Source organism: Diadema setosum, chromosome 6 (genome assembly GCF_964275005.1).
Source record: "Diadema setosum chromosome 6, eeDiaSeto1, whole genome shotgun sequence".
Lineage (NCBI taxonomy): Eukaryota > Metazoa > Echinodermata > Echinoidea > Diadematoida > Diadematidae > Diadema > Diadema setosum.
Genome location: NC_092690.1, coordinates 28,171,849 through 28,187,327, shown reverse-complemented (window position 1 = coordinate 28,187,327; position 15,479 = coordinate 28,171,849). Strand labels below are relative to the sequence as shown.

At 37.8% G+C, this 15,479-nt stretch overlaps 1 protein-coding gene across 1 annotated transcript; it reads right to left on the bottom strand.

The window, feature by feature from the left end:
- Window positions 1-7,323: 7,323 nt before the first annotated feature.
- LOC140230062 (palmitoyltransferase ZDHHC7-like) lies at window positions 7,324-14,912 on the bottom strand. The gene is made up of 9 exons (XM_072310269.1): window positions 14,785-14,912; window positions 13,762-13,850; window positions 12,971-13,050; window positions 12,082-12,197; window positions 11,340-11,401; window positions 10,627-10,720; window positions 9,716-9,788; window positions 8,266-8,380; window positions 7,324-7,624 (listed from the first exon to the last, which is right to left on the bottom strand). The coding sequence occupies exons 1-9, from the start codon at window positions 14,904-14,906 to the stop codon at window positions 7,548-7,550; spliced, it is 828 nt and encodes a 275-aa protein (XP_072166370.1). The 5' UTR covers window positions 14,907-14,912; the 3' UTR covers window positions 7,324-7,547.
- Between the last annotated feature and the right edge of the window lie 567 nt (window positions 14,913-15,479).

The window sequence follows — 15,479 nt, the reverse complement described above, 5'->3', positions numbered from 1 at the left end:
ATAAATTTGTTATAAAACATGCCTCAGTTTCAGTGTCAGGTTTCAGTGGAAAAACAACCGACAAACTGTGGGCCAATTAATACATTCATAATTGCACCTTTTCCACTGGATACAAAGCGTTAAATTAAGAATTATGAATTAAAAACAAGCAAACCTCGCATTGGATTTTGAACTTTTCTACGAAAAACCAACCATCGAACCCAAAGAATGTTTCCCTACCCTACGACCATACAGTACTGAAGACTTTGACTCCCATTAAGCAAACAAAATCAACAAAAGAAAACACATAGAGCAGACAAAGAGTGTCCTTGTTGTCACACTCTCTTCCGAAGGAAATGAACATCAAATACACCACGCACACACACACATTCACGCATACACACACACACACACACACATGCAAACAAACAAACAAAGACACAATAAGAGTAAGAATGAATCCACGTATTTTAATTCCCGCAGTCTGATCACTGATTCATGTGTACACTGATATATCAAAAAAGAAAGAAAAAAAAAATAGCCCAGGATCAGGTGATAATAACAATTCAATAGCCTCTACAAAATTCAATCCTGTGCAGAACTCATTGTCGTGTACAATCCAATCCCCCCCCCCCCCCCCGTATAAGCATCAAAATAGATCACGCACTAAATAAATTTAAATCCAGATTGGAAACGTTCATAACACGTCTCAGCTGGCGATACATCAAAAATAATGGAAAATATACACAAGAAACTCAATATCATCCATAAATTAGGGATATAGGACAAGTCTAATTGTCAAAGGCATACAATGATTATACGAAAATGCGTTAACAAAACAAATCAATTAGACAGCCACTCAACTTTCTTCTTGTAACCCTGAAGTGCGACACATGAAGATAATGAAGAATCATAGTGTGATTTATGCTGTGACCGCTGATACAGCCTTGAACAGTATACACAGAGTGAAAGAATTATAAATAGGAAACTATTTTGACATACATGTACTATTATATACTTCATATATAGATTCCTCTCATATGATTGGTTAAAAGTGGAGTCATGAAAATAGCTGTGCCCCATTTTTGATCCAAATGACGTCATGATTTACTGTGCCCGGGGCATAGAATCAACTGTGCCCTGTAAATAGGTTTGGAGACAGTCGCAACCCCGTACTCATAGATCATTCATAATAGAAATGTACGCACAAATGATACGACCGCCGCACTGTCGTTCAGCGTTTATTACGAGTGCTGTATAAGAGACTAGAATCTATATTTTCGGTATCTACAGACATTTCGGAAACTATATTTTCGGTATATAAAACAAATAATGACAGCTTGATATTCGGGGCAGTTAAATTTATGTAGGCCCTCGGTGATGTGAAAACCATAACTATGCCCTCAGCTTCGCTTCCGGCATAGTTACCGTTTCCACATCACCTTGGGCCCATAATTTTAACTGTGCCCCCCATAGCAGTCATTATTAATTTGTGTATCAGGTCATAATGTTCTCACTGTACGAAAAGAAAAGAAATTGCCCCGTGTGAATGTTGGACAGCCACACCCACAGTCAAGTAAAAATGTGAATTATTTCTAAAGTGTACAACGTGAACGCAGTGTTGTTACACTGTACTGACATAATCACAGTGTGTACTAAATTCACAGGACTCTCAACGCCTATGAGGCATTCATCTACACCTTTTGAGCATTGTCCGACTTTGAAGGTTCACAGATGACACCATTATCGTTCATCAGATGTGCGCCCCTACAACCAAATCTTGTAACAATTAACGTTTTAACAGAAGATAATTAACACCAACTTAACCCAAATCATACGTGACTATGCACTAGCAAAAATGCGATTACTCTCATGAAACTAATGGTTTACATAGTGACAGCTGCTGAAACTAAAATTTGCATGCCGGGAATGAAAGACGAAAAAACGAGAAGTTATTCTCTCCTTGACAATACTTTCCCTTGGAGCTGTGTAGCAATACCTGTCAAATTCACCCCATCATCTCCCACACATTGCATTCTTCCATAGGGTTTGCACATGGCACATCAAACTCCCGTCAAGAACTGGCCAGCTGCAGCACATGTCTGATCGATTCTTAGCTATAAACCTATTTGTTTAAAAACACTGTAACTTATGTTGGCCATAACTGGGGTAGCCTTTTGCAAAGGCAGCACGCTATAATTTCAGCACACGCACACAGAGAGCAATGGACTTGCACACACAGCGCGCGACCGGTGAGCTGCGAGTCTCATCCGCTCCGATGGCTGTGTGCGCGCGAGTCCACAGTCCGCCGTATGCGAGTCTGTTTCGAGCCGCCTTTACAAAAGGCTATAACTGGGGGACATCCAAGATAAGACAAAAAGATGGCTTCAATGGGCCATCCAACAAGTCAGGTGCACTGCTTTGCAAATGCATAAATCAGTTATAGTTTGGTATACTGAAGCACCCAGTTATGGCTGAAATAAACCCCATTCAAATCAAATAGGTTTCTATCCAAAGGATGCATTTATCCCACTGTACAGACTCCCTTGCATAAAGCTATGTGAGACAGAAAACTGTAGACGTGCTATCTCATCGACTTTTAAATACACAGGTGCAACATTAGAAGACTTGAAAAAAAATTATTATGGAAGAATTTACATACAGTTTAAAACAATTTTTTTCATCTAACAGAGCTAAACATAAACAGCTTTGGATATAAACTTAATAGTATAAGACACATAGTTATACAACATAATGTTCAAATATATATACTTTTTGTCACATACATTGCATATCAATAAAATTATGTGTATTGTACAATGCACAATAGCCAAACCACTTTACATTATCATACACATAATATCCCACAGTGAGAAACCTGACAAATTATTATCTTTTTAAATTCAAGACTTTCTCAACAGTTACTGAATTGATTCAATGCTGGCTGTCTTTGATAAGATATCAGAGTATATTTATATCGACAATGGGTGAAATATCTTGATTTCCACTGCAACCAAGAGCTAGTCTGTACTGTAATCACTAGTATTCACTTACGAACTTTATTCCTACTACTCATACACAATCCATCTATCAAGGAACTGAAATCATAAGATGTGTCAGAATCAACAGTGTATTTCATGATTCAAATGAGTATAATATTATAATTTTGAATACTAAAATCTCTTTGGAGCATACAAAAATAGGGATAACAATTTCTCAAGATTTTGGCCCATTTCTACAATACTACGGAATGTTTGCTACAAAAAATACTCTGTAATATGCCCCACTAACAATGATATCACTGCTTGATGCGTATAATCTCATAATCAAATTTTGTGAAAGTTTACATGTAAGTACCAATCCTGCATTCTCATACCATGGTCACACAAATTGAGCAGACTTGTGGGGTGGTTTTAAAAGACAAAGTTATGGTCCATAGTGACAGAGTGCTGAAGTGAGAATATGACCTCAATAACTACCCCTAGTTGCACAACAAACTACAAAGCGTTGTATCTGTGTGGGTCATACACTTGTTCCACTGCCCTACTTTGGCGTAAAAAGGAAGAAAGTGACCAAAGTGTCAACTCTCATAAAATTTGCAAAGCATATACATATATCATTTGCATCGACAATAGTGCTAAAAAATCCCAATCGAGGTAGACCATGCTGTTGATAGTCAAGCCCCAAAACATACATTTATAACTCACATTAGAATGACTTGGCACTTGCTTCCTTTTGTCACAGAAGGGTGGTTGTATTTACATATCCCAGCATGCTATGAAGTTCAGTTTAGCAACCACTCCTCTGAACCCTGCTTCCTCAAAAGAACCAGACATTCAATTAACATTCAGCATAGCAATAATGTTTCCCAGGATTTCACTTCTGATGAGAGGTAAAATGTATGCATGCATGAAGCACTGAATACAATTTGTAGCATACCTGGTATGAAAAGCATTATTGACAGTGAAGGATGTCACTAAAACCAAGTGTAACACTACCATTAACGTACATGGATATGTACTTAAGAATTGATATTGTGTTAGGTCCCACTTGAATGCCCTTTACACCAAGTCAAAACTGCAAATGCATTGACTTAGGGATACCCGTGCAAACCACACCAACCCTTGTAAGATGACAGCTCCAAGGCGAGCTCAGCTGCTCTGTCCATCAAGTCAATTTGGAGCAGAATAATCACTGTCCCCTCATTAAATTGGCAACTCTGATGTTCACTTCAGTTTAGATGGAAACAGGTTCACATGATTAACCCTATTCTAACTGGGCTATTTGAAACCAAAGAGATTTTCCCCAGTGACTGCTAGAGTGCGGAGTCTTCATACGCCCTGTACTATTGTTTTGTGAGCGCAAGGGGAGCATTGGATGACAACGAGGCGGTACAACGGTAGGCTCACCCCTCGTGCCAACACGCTAGCAAAGGAGCAACCGAGGAGCAGCCAAAATCAAGTGCGTACTCGCGTAAAAGTTCAGAAGTTCGCGTAATACGCGCTGTAGAAAATGTATACATAGTACGCAAAGTCCGCCATTGTTAAGTGAGCTATGGCGGCCCCCATGAAATCACTGACTCCATTGTAGAGTCCGCCCTCTAGTGGTGGGGAGGAGAAAAATCTCTTTGTTTGAAACCAAGTTTTCACTGGGGGGGGGGGGGTCAATTTGACCCCCCCTTCAGATCTCGGCCACCGATCGCGCGATCGCCGCAAAATTTTGCCTGAACATAGAGCCGGATGTCAACTACAAGATTACATGGTCATACAATAGAAAAATTTTGATTTCATATATTTTAATAAATTAATTATGCAAATTAACACATGAAATCATATTTTCACCTATAACTCCATCAAAAAGACTGAAGGATTATTAAATTTTTGTGTCAGAGTTCCTCAAGACACATCAAACTATTTCCTAGTAAAAAAATAGTGCAATCAAAATCATTTTCTTTTGTTTTTTATTGTTTTGTTAATTTCTTATGTATTTTGTTGTTTTTTTCTTTTGTTTTCTATTGTTTTTTTGCCAAAATTTGTTGGAGGCACTTTTTGAAGCTTATCTACATTAGAATTGATTTATTTCAATGGTTAAAAGTTGAAATAATCTAATTTATATCAATTAAACAAAAAAACACAGTTTGCATTGGATTTGCACACGAAATCATGAATTCGAGCGTTTTTCGGGTTGACATGCATATGCAAAACATTGCATAACTTCAGAACGGTATACCCGGACATCACAAATTTGGTGTCAAAATATGTGGGAGACTCGAATGAAAAAAGTCATGAAACGACGCGGCAAAATCTTTGCGTGCTGCGGAATCATGGCGCGAAACGTCGAGGGGGGGGGGGGTCAATTTGACCCCCCCAGTTAAATAGAATAGGGTTAAATCTGCACAGACTCAGACGAAACGAAATTCTGAAAATTTGCCAATTTCAGACACAAACAAAAGCATTTTATTTTCTAACCTGTGTTGCCAATTTAACCCTTAAAGGGCGGGGGGGGGGGGGGGGAGGGGGAGGTTGAATCAACTCCCTCAACATTTTTCGCGACTATTCCGCCGTGCGAAATTTTTTGACCGCGGCATTCGCTGACTTTTTACTTTCAAGTCTCGCGCAACTTTTGACACCATTTTCGCAAAAATCGTACATACCGTTACGACGCTACACGTCCTTTTATACGTGTACATGCCTGTCAGACCGAAAATGGCTCAAAAACATTATTTTGTGTATAAAGTCTATGCCAATGGAGTTTTCTCATCTTATTCATAAAGATATGACTATTTTCACTTTCGTAGGCTGAAATCAATTAATTTCAGCATGATTATGCTTGAAATAGGTTCTGTCATAAATTTCATGAAAACAAGAAAACAACAAAAGGTCTAACATCACAGAAATACATAAGAAATTCTTAAAACAATACAATACATAAGAAATTAACTTTGTCACCAGATTTTTTTTTTTTTAAAGCAAATTGTTAGGAATGCTACAAAGAATGTTATCACCAAAAATTAGGATTCTAGGAGCTTTACTTTTTAATTTAGAGCAAAATGTATGATTTTATGAATATATTAGCATAATTAATTAATATAATGTAAATTTCCATTTCTCTTTGTATAGTTTGGTAGATTACGCCAAAGGTAATGCATGTGCCAATTTTTATGGTGACTCCGCGATCGACGGCTGAGATCTCCGGGGGGGGGGGGGGGGGGTTGTTGAATCAACCCTCCCCCGGCCACAGAAAACTCCAAAAAGCCCGGCCTGGCTAGGGTTAAGCATTGGGTCTTACACTGTAATTTCTAGGTTTAGATAAATCTGAAAGCAAAATGATCAGTACCAAAATAAGGCCAACACTAAGAACTAGTAATGAATGATAATGATCAGAATAAATATATTTGCATCAAAAATATGGTTTCTCGGACCTGCTGGGTTCTGCATACAGGAAGTGAAAAGGCCCTTCCTTGTGCTAGGGCCTTAGTACCTACAATCTACACAATCTTTTCATTTTACTGAAGTACCATGAGTACCGAAAGGTGGACCTGTGCACTATACAAGTAGTCACTATCATTATGATGATGATGATGATGATGATGGACTCGAAAGAAGAGGAAGAAGAAGAAAACAAGTAAGAAAAACAAAAACACAAATGGATTGAGCCCTCCTCTGACATCTAGCACTGCTAGCTGATTAAAGGACAAGTTCACCTTCATAAACATAAGGATTAAGAGAATGCAGCAACATTAGTAGAACACATCAGTGAAAGTTTGAGGAAAATTGGACAATCGATGCAAAAGTTATGAATTTTTAAAATTTTTGTGTTGGAACTGCTGGACGAGGAGACTACTACAGCTTGTGATGTCGTATGAGTACAACAGTATAAAGAAAATGTAAAGAAAATTCAACATAATTTCATTTTTTTCGAATAATAAAAGAGCATTTGGCTTGCCTCTTTCTAAGGGTAGGGGAAATAATATTACCCATAACATATGTCGGCAACGAGTCAAGGGAATGTGTACTTTTTTCAAAAGATGAAATTTTGTGAAATTCTCTTTATATTTCCCTTATATTGTTGTACGCATGGGACATCCTACACTGCAGTAGTCTTATCATCCAGCGATTACTGCACAAAAACTTCAAAAATTCATAACTTTTGAACGGATTGTCCGATTTTCCTCAAACTTTCAATGATGTCTTCTACTAATATTGCTACATTTTCTCAATCCTTATGTTTATAAAGGTGAACTTGTCCTTTAATCTGAATCAAATCTTGGAGTCTTGTGACACCATCGTTACCACATGTTTTGACTCACAGATCCCACATGTAACAAGGTCATGTGTTCTCAGGTCTCTGGCAAGGGCATAACATTTTCAGTGGATGGTATCGTGAGGTTGTATAGGCACCAAGAGTTAGAAGAACACCTAAAAAATACCACAGGGGGAGAGGTACGCTGTAAGCTGGCTCAAATCACAAGACCACGGTCGTCAGCAACCATCGACTCGTTCATATCAGCATGAACCGTTTTACAAAAATATTGCATAATGCACTCGAACCGTCCCGGGGGTCGGGGGTCAGACGTTGAAAGATGGCGGGATGAATCGCTTGTAGGGCGTGGACCGACATGGCACTATCCACCACCAGATTGGACCTGAGACGGAGCAGGAAACAGATGTGAAAATATTAGTGTAAATCAACGGCAAGTTATCATCTATTTGATAATCATTCATTTTTTTTGTCTGTTTGAACGCAGAGTAGTACTCTTATCATGTCTGTCAACAACAGAAACTGATTTTAGTTGCGGTATCACATACAAATATTTTCAATTCATAAAAGAAAAAAACCCACATTATTCAGATAATACCATCATCATGACTATGAAATCTACATGTACATTGTATCATACAAGCTTGGTATTTCCTCAGTCTGTCATATCTTACAAACATGTCTTTATTACATTAAAAAGACATGTGATACAAGCATAGTACATAAACCTTGTGCAGAGTTTCTCTTGTACTAAAAGCATCAGGTGGAAAAATGAAATCACAAGGACAGATTAAAGATAAACAAAAAAAAAAAATAATCAAAAGCCTCATCTAAGGACCCTGCAATTATATTATGAAAGACAGAAATCATATAGCCAGAGAGAAGAGAGAGGCTGGGAGAATTTGTGAAAATTCTGTTTGCTGCCATTGTGCGTCCCATATACACACATACGCACACATAAACAGAGCATAATGATAGGTGTGCCTTAAAGAGATATATGACTGCAATCTTCTAAAGTTCACTGACCTTTACCGAAGACCTCCCTGAGTAAGTCCATCTTAGATCGGCGGATGACCTCCCTGTGCTGGCCTTTGTTCTTGACCTGTTCTACCAGCGTCTCATCTTCAAATATTGCTGTTATCTGTGTGAGGTATTAAAAAGATAATGGATGTAACTATGCTTGATGTTTCAAGTTTTTGAAGTAAAAAAGAATTTATAGCAATCGATTGATGAATTGCCCTAAATGAAAGTAAATAAGCAATGAGTTACTAAGTGTTTTAGCATTAACCATGATAAAAATCACAGCCATACATATGTGGGCTGGATTTGAACCAGTGACCTTATGGTCACTGGACGAGCATGTTATCCACTGGACCACCAAGCTTCCGCCCAACAGCCAGTGCTGGTTGTAATCCTTATTGCATGCAGCAAGTACTGCAGATTTATTCAAACTAATGACAATCAATTTGTTTTTGTTTTTATTTGTTTTTGTTTTTGCATTAATAGACATCATTCATGGCTGGGCTCATTATATTTCTGTTTTCTCAGTAATATTTGTTTTTCTCTCGATAACGACATCTATTATGGCTAGCTTTCTTTAGCACACCAACAAGTATTCCAATAATAAATTATCATCCTTTGTTCCACCACAAGCGTATCCTGTCCTACATACCACTGGGCCTAGGGGATTGGGTGGTGATGTGAAACTGCCATCTCTAACAGTATTTTTTTCCCCACTTTCTTGTTGGTTCATGTGTCTGCAAAATTCTGAGTCTGTTATACCTGCACACATTATGATGGAAGTTGCTCGTAATTACATCACACAAACAACACTGATACAACAGATATCCTATAAACAGGTTAAAGCTGAGTTGCATGCTTTGCTTTAAGCGTCTAGGGGCCTTCATCTCATGAATACCAATGGCATGCAAATTCAAACAAATCACAAGTGTGACCGCCCATCTTAAAACCCACAAGATGTTGCAGATCAGGATTCTCCATAATGGCCCAAAACAGTCACCCGAGTTGACTGACTCAAATTGCTAAAGTTTGTCTTCCCTGGGAGAGTCATCTCTTTTCTACCAACTATCAAAATTTGACAGCTTAAAAATTGAGATGTTAGCAGCATTTCAGACCTTATTCTTTTCAGACAGGTGCAGTTTTTGCTGTGATCTTCTTTGATAATTCTGCACAGCATGCCCGAGTGACCCTAATCTTTAATCTTTCTTTTCTCCCTTAGGGTTTTCTTTGAAACTGCGCCGCCTATACCTTCTCTTATTTTAATCGATTTGTGAATGGGTCAGAATGGTTCAATTTCAACAAGTTATATAACATTTCATAGTTGGGAGCTTACTATTTCATACTATGTAGAAAAGCAGAAATTCATGTTAGCCTACTTTTTGTGGGTTTTGAGCTGGGTGGTCACAAATAATCATCAGTCATTAGTTTCCACATCTAGAAGTAAACCAAGCCTTACCTGGTCACACCCAATTGCACAAACAAACAGGCCAAAGAGAATGGAGATGACCACTAGAACTATAGAGTGTGCTCTGCACAAAAAGAAAAAGAAAGGAAAAAGGATATATGAATGTAAGAGGACAAAGTAATAACAATTCTGAGGAAGCAAGTTAAAAACTTCACTTTCTTCCCTGTAACTTGGTCTCTGATTTATTTCACAGAGACCAGGGATCTGGAGAGTAAGTTCAAGTACTAAAAAAACTTACATAACATTATGAACATTGAACAGTAAAATCTTTCCATCCACAATGTAAGCTTTTGCAGTTTGACAATGATCAGACCGCTTTTGGAAACATCTTCAAATTGGTGGCGGTAATTTCCTGTGGTCTACAAAAAATTCTGTTGAGATATTTTTACCGCAACTAACTGACAAATTGCCCTACATTGACATAAATTAAAAGCACTGAATCGATCAGTGTTTTAGTAGTAGCCATGATAACAGAAACCATGGGCGTACGTACTCAAGCAGGATTTGAACCTACGACCTCCTGATTTCCGATTAGGTGTCATCTACACCAGACCACCGAACTTCTGCCCAACGCAAGAACAAAACACAGCATTATCTCTATCTCTCTCATGAAATTGAATAGGAGCTTACATCACTCCTTGTAGTTTCGATTTACTGTATATGCTGAATATTTCACTCAGTTTTTATTTTTGTGAATTTCTCAAATCTGTAGCTATTTGCGACTTTAAAAACATGCAAAAGTATTGACTCTGATTCAGACATGAACCTGACAGAAACTCATACATTTCTCTGTTCACTACTGAACACCACAATTGCGAATTTGACCACACACAAAATCGTTGGAAAGTCCAGATTTGCAAAAAAATTAGACTCGCTAAATATATGGCATATACAGTACTTACATCCTGGCATTTTTCTCATCCATATTGCTACATGACGGGCATTCCCTTGTCCAGGAGATGATGAGAAGAAAGATAGAATACAATGCAGCCATACCTGTAACAAGACCAGACAAAAAGAAAGAATGAAAGAATGAATGAATGAATGAATGAATGAATGAATGAATGAAAGTGAAATAACCCCCCCCCCCCCAAAAAAAAAAAAAAAAAAAAATATATATATATGATTAATAAATAAATAAATGAATAAAAAGTCTCGATATTGATATAACTGGGCATAATTGTAGGTATATTTGAATGGTCTACATAAATACTGGTCAGAGATTGGTCATAATACAGACAGGTGACTAACGCACCAGGAATCAAAACACTTATGTTGCCTGCAGCGACGTCACATCAGGTATCGATACACTTATAAACTTGGTTAAGATGATGCTTATGATTAAACTCTCAAATTGTCCAAGCAGTTCACTCTTAGACTTACACATTGTAACACTGCATTATGAAGGTCACTGTTTAGAAGGATACAATACCTGACAAATTTTGTTTACAAGATGAACACCACTTGCTTCTCCTTTCATATCATTTGTCATAAAAGATAGACAAAAGTTGTGAAGGGCAGAGATGATAAATAAAAAGTCAAGGAATAGCTGTTGCAGACTCTTCCATAAAGAAAAAGAGGAAACTTACAGAACATTGAAAATGTGTCCACTTACCAACATAAAAGAGGAACTGAATGAAGTACTTTTGGTTGAATTCTCCTACACAGTTATTGATCCTTCAGAGGACAGAAAATGGGGTAGAAAGAGAAAGAAACGAAAGAATAAATATCATTCCCGTAATACAAAGTTGTGCACATCAAAACATGTATATAATGTGCAGGGTCAATTTGTATGGGCAATTTCTACCACACAACTAGTAACCTACCCCCCCCCCCCCAAAAAAAAAAAAGATACAAAGAAAACCAAAACCAACTGCAGAATCTGTTCACAAATACATATGATATGATTTTGCTCCAAGTCAAGCGTTTCTCAGGTAATCATACAATTAAGTAGCCACCAAAATGGAAATACAGATGTACGACCTCTGAAATCTTGAGTTGCAACAAAATGTGTGTTTTATTTATTAATAGAGCCCACAGTTTGTTCTCAAGATATTCATACTCATCATTTCAATTATGATAGACTAATCAATTCATTGATGATAGGAAGCAACAGCACATGATATCATACTGCACTGCACTAGACCAGTCTTTTGTCCACAGAAATACAATCACAACTTTGTCTCTGTACAGGGTTTTCCTGAAAACACTTCACCACAATTCATCAAGGAATGAAAATAGATTTTTTGACAACTTAATGTGGGGCAAGGAAGCACACTCAAACCAAGAATTCCATTATCAAAGATCTGAGATACTACATTGTACAATCAAACTGGTGTTGGTATTTAAAGTTTTACCATGGGCAATGGTGGTCCATCTTTCGAATACACCTCCTGCAGATCCGACAGTGGTGCGCCCTCGGGGGTCGATATGCTTCACATTTCTGGCAAACAGTCCAGCTCTCTCCTGACAGCTGATTGAGTAAATGCAGGCAAAACAAACTTCATTATTACCTGTTGAAAATGTGATTCACATTCCTACTATGCCAGCCATTTACAACCAGCAGTGTGTTTACGTGGGACACAGTCCATATTTGGGGGCCAAAACTGGACTTTCTTACAACCTCTGTTATACCATGCAGCCATATAGGCCCTACGGGATACCAAGACAGACACAAGTCACTCCACATGGAATTTCTGAATACAACAAAGGATCCTTCCACCTGGTTTTAATAGAATTGTATTTACTGCTTTATGGGGGCATTGTTACTGCGACTACCCCGGGTAGCTTTACAACACAGCAAAATAATATGCTCACATCAACTCTACACAATTTCATCTAATGTGCAAAATTGTTATTTTAAATGAATACAGGTACCTGTAAAAGCATAATCCCAAAACAAAATTTAAAATTTTTCTTATTCATTTTGGGTGGTTTTTAAGGCAAGTTCAATATTTATACACAGTCTGAAAGACAGGAGGATTTTGTCATTTCTGTATATGAAATTCAGAAATAATGATGACATGACATCATCTTCTTGCTGATTAGAATATTCATCATGACTGGTCAAGAAGTGTTTCCAAAAATACATTTCAGATTTCTTATCCAATTTTCATCATTTTCACACTATCTGTGGGCATTTTTTTCTGTTCCTCAAGAAATTTACAAAATTCTGGAGTGGATTTCTTCTTCAAATGATTCCAAATTAAATATGGCCTACTGTATGGTGTCATACTGATACACTACCTTATCAATTCTTGACTTTGGCGCATTCCCTGATCTCACATCAGAAAAGTCAATTGCTGTTGAAGGTAGCGGTACAATGCCTGGAAAAAGCCATATGATATACATTGCACACACAAAGTGTAAACATTATGCAAGAGTCACATAAAAAGAGTTATCATGTTCATCTACTCAAAATATCAAAGTCATCTTTCAATCTACAGAATAGATCATCATTTTAGCAAACATCTTAATCGGTCAAGTCCTGTAAATTACATGAAAAATACACAATTCCAGTCCAAGCTTCACATACCAACTCTTGTAGCAAGTCTGGTACTTCCATTGTAAGTATTAAGACAAAAGTGTTTTGAAAAAAAACAAGCAAACAACAACTTTGGACATTAAAGCAAAAGCTCATCTGTATAGGTACCGCAGTACTTTATCTAAAATTTCATTTTCATTTTGTTTAATACTGGTAGATTTGTGATCTCAATTAGCTCGCCCAGACGCTGTTAATACGCACGCTGTGTCGCGCTACGTATGTACAGCGACTGGGCTGTGTATAGTTAGATCTCAATGTACATGTACATGTACACTGCACTATTCACCTTCAGGATTTTCACCCGTCTAGGCCTACTCCATAACCTCTATCAGCAGACCCAGACTGCCCCATCTTTACCTTCATCATGTGACGGTCAATAAGGGAGTCATACTAATAGACTTTTAAAAGTTTATAATAAAAATTACGAAAACAGAAATAGCTCTTGGTATGTGTTTCTGTACATTGTACTGGTACATGGTATAATGCTACTTACCAGGGTCTGAAAGAACGGCTCGTAGGTGAGACACAATGAGGAGAAGAATGATGGAATTGAATATCAGTGCATGCAGAGCACCCCACAAGCTGAGGAAGTGAACAAGAATATAAAATGCAGCATTTATGGTACAGTGCACTCCCGTTATAACGAACACGGTTATAACGAAATTCCGGTTATAACGAAGTAAAAATTTGGGCTGCAATGTCATCCACTCTATGTATTTCTATTGTTTATTTGCTCGGTTATAACGAAATTCCGATATAACGAAAGAAAACTGCCGGTCCCGAGGACTTCGTTATAACGGGAGTCCACTGTACACTTTTATATAATTGTAGATTATAAATCCTTTGTGTCAAGATAAATGGTTTTACAGTGCAGAACAATCGATCTTTCCAGACAGAACCTTCAATCACTGTACTCACACTACAGCATATCCACTCCACATAAAGCTGTGGTTTATTGGCCTATTCCTTCATTTTTTTTTTTTTTTCCTGATAAGATTCGATTCAAGACTTCATTGAAATTGTTTGAAAAGTAAAACGTAATCAGGGTTCAACACTAACTTTTTCCTCTTCTGCCAAGTGGCCTGTTTGGGCATGTAAAATCAGTTTTAAAATGCTTAGCCTTATTATCATTAGAAAATCTAAACTGAATCTGAAATTTTGGTGTCCCCAAAAATAAATGTAACCGTTACTAAGTAAGGCGTTGAAGTCAGGCTAGAACTAGAAATCTAGTCATAAAAGAAAAAAAAAATAGTTGCACGATCGGGCCACGAAAAGATAATCGACATCAATTTCAGTGCCCCCAGCCCAGACCACTAGATCCTACTGCACTGAGCTATTTAGTAGGCCTATTACAGTCTAACCGGTTAGATTCTATCTAGCCCGACCAGACACTGCTACGCTATGCGACGTACCATGTACAGCGACTGGGCTGTGTATAGTTAGATTCTATCTAACAATTTTCACGGACAGAACACAGGCACACATAATAATAAGTGTATGGGACTACACAACATACCTTGCCGATAAAGAAGATGGAACAATCAACCACTCTACTACCACGTAGTCGGCGTAAAATACTGCACCGTATGTAATGATCATACATACGAAACCACAAGGATCATCTCGGCACGACACCATTTTCGGTTTTTCTCTCATACGACATTATAACATTGCAGTGGAAGGCGGAAGAAGTGTTGTTCGTACTCCGTTGCTGCATAGAGAATAATGTACGCAAAAACGTCATACCGGCTAACGTCATTTGCAATAATGAGTATAGAATTCTAGCGCTAGCTTCTATACTCTTTGGTCATGTGATCGCGTTTTGTGTATCCTATACACATAAATTAAATACAACTGTAGGTAATTTAAAATAAAGGTACCGCATCCAGTTACTAGGACTGAAAATTGTGCCCCACAGAGATTACTAACGTTAGTACTTTTATCTCTTTGAATTTGATACATGTACGTGTACCCCATTGAGCCGCTGCTTCACACCAGGGAGATGAGCTCACTTTTTTTTTTTTTTTTTTTTTTTTTTTTTTTTTTGTTGTAATGCAATGCCTCAGGTGCCAATATGTGGGACCCCAATGGGTCGGGGGGGGGGGGGGGGATCCGCTTCCCATTTTAACAAATGGTATGATAAATTGCCATATGAATTCAGGTAGGCCTACTTGCATTATTATGTTTCTATGGAATCAGGTGGTTTCTCCT